This window comes from Centruroides sculpturatus, unplaced genomic scaffold (assembly GCF_000671375.1).
Source record: "Centruroides sculpturatus isolate CEXI.00-Female unplaced genomic scaffold, Cexi_2.0 scaffold1404, whole genome shotgun sequence".
NCBI classification, from domain to species: domain Eukaryota; kingdom Metazoa; phylum Arthropoda; class Arachnida; order Scorpiones; family Buthidae; genus Centruroides; species Centruroides sculpturatus.
This window is the reverse complement of record NW_019385548.1, coordinates 35526-44077: the sequence shown is the minus strand read 5'-3', so window position 1 is coordinate 44077 and position 8552 is coordinate 35526. Positions and strand designations below refer to the sequence as shown.

The 8552-nt window shown below is 35.5% G+C and overlaps 1 protein-coding gene across 1 annotated transcript; it reads left to right on the top strand.

Annotated features, from left to right (window-relative positions):
• The first annotated feature begins 304 nt into the window (after positions 1-304).
• LOC111640003 (short transient receptor potential channel 4-like) lies at positions 305-5721 on the top strand. The gene is made up of 13 exons (XM_023385997.1): positions 305-717; positions 1048-1241; positions 1313-1473; positions 2323-2513; positions 2590-2760; positions 3276-3573; positions 3647-3752; positions 3815-4037; positions 4105-4271; positions 4846-5074; positions 5137-5337; positions 5411-5467; positions 5568-5721. Exons 1-13 carry the CDS (start codon positions 481-483, stop codon positions 5664-5666), a joined length of 2334 nt encoding a protein of 777 aa, XP_023241765.1. The 5' UTR covers positions 305-480; the 3' UTR covers positions 5667-5721.
• The last annotated feature ends 2831 nt before the right edge of the window (positions 5722-8552 follow it).

The window sequence follows — 8552 nt, the reverse complement described above, 5'->3', positions numbered from 1 at the left end:
ACTGTGTAATTTTTATATCACGTAATAAATTTTCTGGAATTTTATGCATTCATTTTTATATTTAAAATGATTAAATTTTTTATTAGTTTTGTCGTTTATAATTCCGTTATTTTTTTAAATTAAATATTATAAAATTTCTCATTGGATATTATTTTATTTAGAATTTTTTTCTTTCGATTTATTTAAAAAATTTTATTTCCTAGAAAATAATAATTTATTAGTGGCGACATCTAACGGAACAATTACAAAACTCGGAAAACTTATTTCTAGAAAGATCGAGATTGTGACGTAATATTTCGTAGCCAATCAGTTTTCTGTTTGGAATCGCGAGACTTCGATAATTGGACGATTGAATTTTTAAAAAAAGAATACGGAGAAACGTATAATTCGAGAGAAACCATTTAAAATTTCATAAGTAATTGCCGTTACTTTACATTTCTTTGTCGGAGAACGTTAACTTTGAGTTACATAACTTCGAATATGGCTTCTAATACTGAAGACGAGAATAAAGATAGAGACAAGGGCACGTTTGCTAGTTTAAATGCAAATAATAGAGTGAATGGGAGTGAGGATGAGGAAGAAATCGAAATGGAACGTTTAGACAGTAAGGAAAAGAAAACAGTTATCAACGAATTGCCTAATTTGGGAAACGTCGAAGAGCTATTTTTCAAATGTGTAGAAACTGGCAATTTAAATGAACTGAAGAAATTCCTTTCGGTTGGTTATATTTCTTTATCTTTAATAGAATATTTAAGGATATAATGCAATGAACCCCCGTATAAAGCCAGGTAAACACGTACCTGTATACCTGTCAGATACTGCTGAACAGCTGTCCAGTTTATCTGAATGTATAATTTAAAAAAACAAAATTCACGGCATCTGAATGTGTGACAAAATCCACACATTCAGATGCCATGTACACTGTCGTTACGTCACACTCATAGTTCATACGTAACGCGTTGTACGGGGGTTCACTGTATTTACTTTTATGATATGTTATATATATATCATAAAATTAATATATATATATATTTTTTATTTCATTAGGAAAAACCCGAATTGAATATCAATTGCTTGAATTTTCAAGGTTATTCTGCTCTGCACATTGCAATTAATAACGAATTATTGGATATTGTAGAATTTTTGATTTCTATACCGGAAATAAACTTGTCCGATTGCGTTTTACACGCAATTTCTATAGGAAATATCGAGATAACCACCGCCATTTTAGATGCTCTCAAGTAAGAGCATTTTCCGATTCTTAGTTATGACCATTAGATTATTTCATTAATTAACATTACGATAATTTCAGGAATAAAGACCCGGATCTGGAATTTGTTGCATATCCCGATAGCATAGAATTTAGCTTAGGGGTGACGCCACTCGTTCTCGCCGCACAAAAGGGAAATATAGAAATGATTCGTTTGTTAATCAAGCGAAATCACCAAGCTAGCATTCCACACATCCCGACATGTAAGTACTGGATATCGGACTGGTAAATTAATTTATAATCTCACTCTATATTTTACGTTAAATTAATAAAATTTAAATTATGGCTGCTGAAAAAAGGAAACAGCAGAGGGAGTAATTTAATTTGTATGCCACTCTGGAGGATCCAGGTATTAGAATACGTGCTCTATCTAATTTTTCTTGAGTTGCGCCAAATATTTTGGGCTTTTCCCTCGTCATCCGGTCAGATTCGTGTAGACCCGGTCCAGTAGCGTAACTAGAACCCATTATTAACGGGCCCTAATTAGAACGAGGAAGCCTTACTTATCTCTGTACCACTATAGATGTACACACTAACGTTGTAGATGAAGAGTGAACTCGTACATTGTAACCATGTGTATAAGGGTATTTGCCACATTCAGATCTTTTTTCTGCACTTATTTAATTTTTTCTTTATTTACAAAAACGAGCCTGTCGATCAGAAGGCCACGACAGCTTAGATTCGTCTCGTCGCTGTGGGAGCCAAGGTTCGAATCCGAGTGCCTGAATTTTCCACGAGTACCGGCGATCTCCGGGACTTCAACTGAGGATGAGGAGCCATCCTGTGAGGATTTTGCGTCATGTGGAGGCGGTTGGATCCGGTCGAGGAAGCTGCAAGTGCTTTGGGTGGGCAGGTTGACTGCCTTCAACTTCCGGTCGATTCCGGTAGAATTGACATTTTAGGCTTCATTCTCCCACAAAATACAAAAAGGGGCTCCTTAAGCTTTCCTTCGTTACTCTACTGGTCTGGCCAAACCCACGATAAGATTATGGAAAAACTTTCTGGATGTTCGTAGAACGGACAGAGTTAATAAACATTTGAAACCGTTTCAGGTTTGTGTAGAGAATGTAAAGAAGTAATTCGAGAAACAGGAATACTGGATTTGACAACAAAGAGACTAGATATTTTTAAGGGAATTTGTAATCCTTATTATATTTGCCTTTCTTCAAGTGATCCAATATTGACGGCCTTCGATCTGGATCTACAACTAAAGTTTTGTGCTGAAATGGAGAAAGAATACCACGTAAGTTTTGGAAATAAACAAATTAAACTTTGAGTTAATTTTTCAAAAAAATCTTTATAATCTTTATACTTTAAAGATGGAATATAATGCACTGTCGGAAAACTTACGCATGTTCGCTGTCGATTTATTATCTCAATGTTCAGATATTCAGGAAGTTGAAAAAATATTAAAATTAAAAAGAGGTTCTTCTTGGAAAAGATCAAAATATCCAAGACTACAAGTAGCTTTGGATTACAGACAGAAAGAAGTACGAACATTTTATTATTTTTTGTTTCTAATTCTAATATATGTTATTAGACGGACAGTGGTGCAGTGAAGACGTATACAACCAACCCAATAATTTAAATATTTAAACGAATAGCCGGATCCGGCCATTTTAAGGCCTTAAAATAGCCCGATAAGGCATCCGATTGTTCGTTCGAATATTTAAATTAAGGTGCCGGCCTGCAGCTCTAACAAGAGAATCGGAAAAGAATCCGGTCGGGTCGAAAATCCCCAGAATTTTTGGTGATTTCTCTCTCGGGTATATCGGGCTCATCCCTCAGCATCCGGCCATCTCTTTGCGGGGCTACTCGATTGGTTTTGGTTTTATTCCTAAAGGGCAACGCGAAACATAAGCGATCTAAGGAGGATGCTTTCTGGGAGGTGTTCTATGGGAAACTGACCCCTATTTAGTACCTCTTAGTGTCCACAGGATGGAAGCAGTAAAAAAACTAGTGTTGTTCTTGTTTTTACTAACGATATCAACCTTATATTTTCTAGTTTGTTGCTCACCCAAGCGTCCAAAAAATAGTTACCGCGGAATGGAACGGTGTATGGACGGCATTTTCGAAGTACCGTGTTTGGAAGAAAGGCTTAATCATTCTATTCCGTATGTTTATTCTTCCTGTAGTTTTCTTCACTGTTTTTTTATTTCCTAAATCTCATTTGGGAAAAAGATGGAAATGCCCTCAAAGTAGATTCCTCAACGAGTTGGCATCTTATCTTATATTTTTGATTTTTCTGTTCCTGCTTATCCAAATCCATACAGAGCAATCGTTTCGTGGGCCTCCCAACACTGGTATATTTGAATGAATTATTTTAAATTAACACTTAATATTATAGGGTAACGATGATTTGTTTATTACTATTAGGTCTAGAAGCAGTGGTTGTTGTATGGGTATTAGGATATTTATTTTCCTCATTAAGATCTTTGTGCCTTCAAGGTTGGAAAAGATTTCAGCAATACTGGTGGAACATGTGAGTGAGTATTTTATTTATTTAAATTTATTCTTAACTAATCGTATTATTTAATTTCACAGATATTCTTTGGTCATGGAACTACTTTTTATATTGACGTTTATATTTTGGATTCTCTCGTGGGCGGATGTTTTAGAATATGGTTTTGCCGATCTCCCTAGAAATTTTTGGCCTGGTTACGATTATACTTTAATTCACGAAGGTCTCCTGTGCATCACTGGAATTATGGCGGTTGGTCGATTATTTTATTTCTTTCTCGTGAGTTCTCGATTGGGACCACTGCAGGTGAGTACGGTTAAAATTAGTGATTAAAAATATTATAAAAGTTATATAATATTAATTACTTCGACAGATTTCTCTGCTAGTAATGATAAAGAATGTGGCTCTGTTTTTGATAGCATGCTCCATTTTATTATGCTTACTGGCAGTCTGCATGGCTAACTTATACGCACCTTACCGAAAAATGAGGCAAACCGATGACCAAGGAGAAATTACGGTCCAGTCCACAGCTTTTACGTCGTAAGTTCTCTTGTTTGTTTGTATAACGTAACGCAACGTGCGGGCGATCAGCCGATAGGGATGACTTTAGGAAGGACTTTCTACGGGAAACCGGCTCCTTTGATCTAACAAACGGCCATGTGGCCAGCCTGTTGATGAAGATGAACCCACGACCAACTACCAGTTTTCGATAGTTTTATCCATTCGGCCACTGGTGCGCTATTGTTATAAGGCTTCTTCCAGGCTGATATAACTATCCAAGGTTTTGCGAGTTTTTACGCAATGGAGGCAGACAAACCAATAGAAGGTTGTCGTGTCTATGTCCCCCACAGTGTGAACAAGTTGGAGAGGGCGTGTTTCCGTGTATAGAAACAAATTGAATGGAGCGGTCTTCGTGTAAACAATCATTATTTTTTCTAAATTATTTTCTATACTTGTCTTTACTAGTACCATCCAGTCAGGTGTATCTAGATTTTGCTCTATCTTCCACAGCATCGTTTTTGGTATTCTCCCTCTTATTCCTTCGAATATCTAAATACTTTTGATTAATTAAATGACCACAAGTATACTAATAATTTCTTTTATCTTCCTATAGAATTGCTAATTCCATATACACTTTATTCTGGACAATATTTGGATTGGTTGATCTCGATTCAACAAATATAATTGTTTCAAATATAGATTTACAAACAACAGATGTAGTTCATCACACTTTAACTGAAGCCACTGGACAAATTTTATTTGCAGTTTATCACATTTTTATGAACATCGTCTTTATTAACATTTTGGTGGCAGTTCTTATAAACAATTTCCAAGCAGTGATGGTAAGTGAACGTTTTGTTGACTGGAAACTTCTCCGTACTTTAATTACAGAATATTCTTTCAGGATGATGCCGATAAAGAATGGAAATTTAGTAAAACTATGCAATGTGTGCTGTACTTTCGAGATGCCGAATTATTTCCATCACCGTTCAATCTCATTCCAAACTGCTTTTATATAGCTAACTTCATCAGATCTGTCAGAAAGGCCATGAAAATCAAAGATCCTGCGCTCAAAAAGCCAGTACATACATTACTGTCTTGCTTTGTAAGCTAAGCTTAAATATCATTCTTCGAATTTTTAAATGAATTATTAGTTAATTTTATATTTAATTCAATAGCCATGCTGCTATGTGGAAGATGATGAAGAAAAGCATGATGATCCTGTTGAATACCAGGTTTGTAAGCATTATTAACTTATAATCAAACGGTAGATTTTTATCCCGATTTTATAGTTAATTTGAAAATCTCTATAAACATTTTTTGTTCAATTTCCAGGAATTAATGACTAAAATGATCCAAAGATACTTAAAAAGCCAATCTCTCGATGTCAGCCTTAGCAAAATAAAACTTTCAAAATCAACTTTGAATATATAACTTGTAAAATTTTGTTTTCAAATAAAAATTCCCGAATACAGTTTAATTCTGGGTTGTAACATTAAGGGCACGAAGACCAATTTTGCCCATTGATACCGATAATCTAAAGTGTCAGTCAGAAAGTTCTTCTATTTTTCATTCCACTCCCTTCTTTATATTTTTGTTTTTCGGAATTAAGAGAAATACAACGTGGAAATTAAAAATGAGTGCAACTTGCTTTTGTTATTAGTTAAATCGCAACCAATAACAGTGTTCTGTAAATAACGTCAGCAAGCTGAGTCATCTCGTTGACATCGAACTTAACATTTATGATAAGACTAGAAAAAAATTCTATGTTGAAGAGCGGTGTCCTAACTAGATTTTCAACTGGTATTTCGGAACAACTGATTGCTATTTTAAAAATAAAAATAACAGCCAGTACAAAGTACTGTACCTCAAATATGTGCGATCAGTTAGAACAGTGAATCATAGAAAAAAACTACACGTTAGGCTTCTAACTTGCAATTGGAGGTCCCGTTCATTCTGAGTGGGAAACAATAGTTTTAATGGGCGATCCATCCCAAATATTCGGATTTCATCACCCGGCTACTCCATTGTTTAGACCAGTGTTTCTCAACCTCTAAGGAATCGTCGCCCCCTTTAATAAAACCGTTACCTGTTATCGCCCCCTTCACTTCAAAATTCCGATGCCGAGGACCAAGACTAACGCCAAATTCGTACTGAATTGAATAGACTAGTGACTAGTATAATGTTATTTGTTTAATTATTGTACGGTATTACGAATAAAATATCTAATTATTTTTAATGTTTTTCTATATCGCCCCCAAAATATAAATTGTTACTAATCGCCCCAACATGGAAAAACGCCCACATGGGGGCGATATCGCCCCCGTTGAGAAACACTGGTTTAGACAGTCCAAACCCATGATGAACATATTTACAAGTCCTCTTAGTGCCCAGAGGCAAGAAGGGTGACTAAAAAAGAAAAATAGTAAACTATGGAGCTTCTATAAATAAATTCTATTTTTTACGATTTTTATTACTCTCTCATAACGAACCATAATGCTATAACAAAATCCTCTTGTTGCTAGAATTTGCGGTATGAAGACTTGACCAGAAACAAGTTTTTTTTTATTAATACTACACCTTACAAACTAATTTTCTATACAAATACCACAAAAACAGAAATTTCTATTTTCTATATAAGATCTCAAAATTTCTAAAAATTACTGTATATACACATACGGGTTTATTCAACACCGAAGATAAGTTGTAACATTCACCTGTCGAATAAAGATTTTAATTGGTCCAGCTTTAAAACTTGAGCATGCGAGCCACTAATTTTAGTTGGCTAATTTAATTACGCAGAGAAGAAACTTCATACAATTACCTTGATGCCACTGCTTATCAATAGGCAAGATCATTGATTTGATCTTTGTTACTACTCGGGAAACAGAGTTATTTACTTCTCTACTAAACTATTTGTAACCTGATATTATATAGTTATGCAATGTTACATAAAGACTACCCCAACCTAGTGCTCCGTAACGCTATTGGCACTCTTGGAAGTTAATTTATAGGGTGTTATTTTACATCCGTTTAAACATACCTGCAAAACTCGTTCCTATATTCCGTCAGACGACAAAAACGGCAACTTTTAGTTGTACTTTATGATGGAAAGCAACATGGCATCCTCCATGGGTCAGTCGTTTCAGGATCCATTATGCCATTTTATGAATGAAAATTTAGAAATTGTGAAAGTGGAAGTTAGTGCATGCAGTGAGGCCTTTGATATTTCTCGAATAGTACCGGGAATTTAATTTTTCATGGCTACTTTGAATGCTGTCAACAATACAATCCATTTGATGACTAATTTGAACCCTTCTTTTGTCTCCAAACAAAATTTTTGAAAACATCTCATCACGATACTATCGATAGTACGGGCGCCACCATCTTTCTTTTACCGTCGTTTCGGAATGCCTACAAACAGCAGAGCACACCCGTGATGGCGGAGACCCACCAATAGAATCATCCTTATATTCATCCTTAGTTTGGCTATAAGCCAAACTAACCAAGAGTTACCAGAATCGGCCACGGCGGCAAAATTAAAACTTGAAAATAAGTACTGATGATTTTTTTCGATATTCCCTTTTGGACAACCCTTTGGTCCTAGGTCCGTGCACTAACAGTTACAGCATACTCTCGTGTATTACAGGCACCGTTGTCATCTTTCAACTATTTCAAACTAGTTTACATTGAATCCACTAAAACTGGGATGTCGTCGAGCCAAACACGAAATTAATTATTCATCTTAGGCTGTTCAACAAAAGGCACAGTATTTTATAACAATACTATATAAGTATAAAAATCAGTATCCCGAAATTTCCCACCAAAAATACTGTACTGTAAGTACTGTACATCCCACTAAATTAACGATGGCATGCACTTGGATGACGAAACGGTAGACTATTGAAAATTATTTTAAAAAGATTAACAATCTGGAAATTCTAAAATACGGTGACAAATGATTTTGCTTTCATAGTTTATTAATTTAATCAAAAAGTTATGCGTCTATTAGATTCAAACATGAGTCCCCTTCTGAGTTCACAGACTCTTCCCAGTGATGATTCAACTGTTGAAAGCATTTTTCAGTCCTTTATTGGAATCTCCATCAGGCTTTTGTTGCATTAGGTCTGTCCCAAAAGCTCTCTGAGTGGCATTTTGTGTTTGGGTTGGAATCGTGTAAGGAGTAAAAAAAGAAGGCTGCTGAACTTGTGCAATATTGTCTTTCAAGGAGTGTCCGGAAGAGGTGCAATCTGTGGACTCGAGTGTTGTCGTGATGAATAAACTGGTTGTCATACTGCAAGAGCTGTGGTCTCTTGTAGA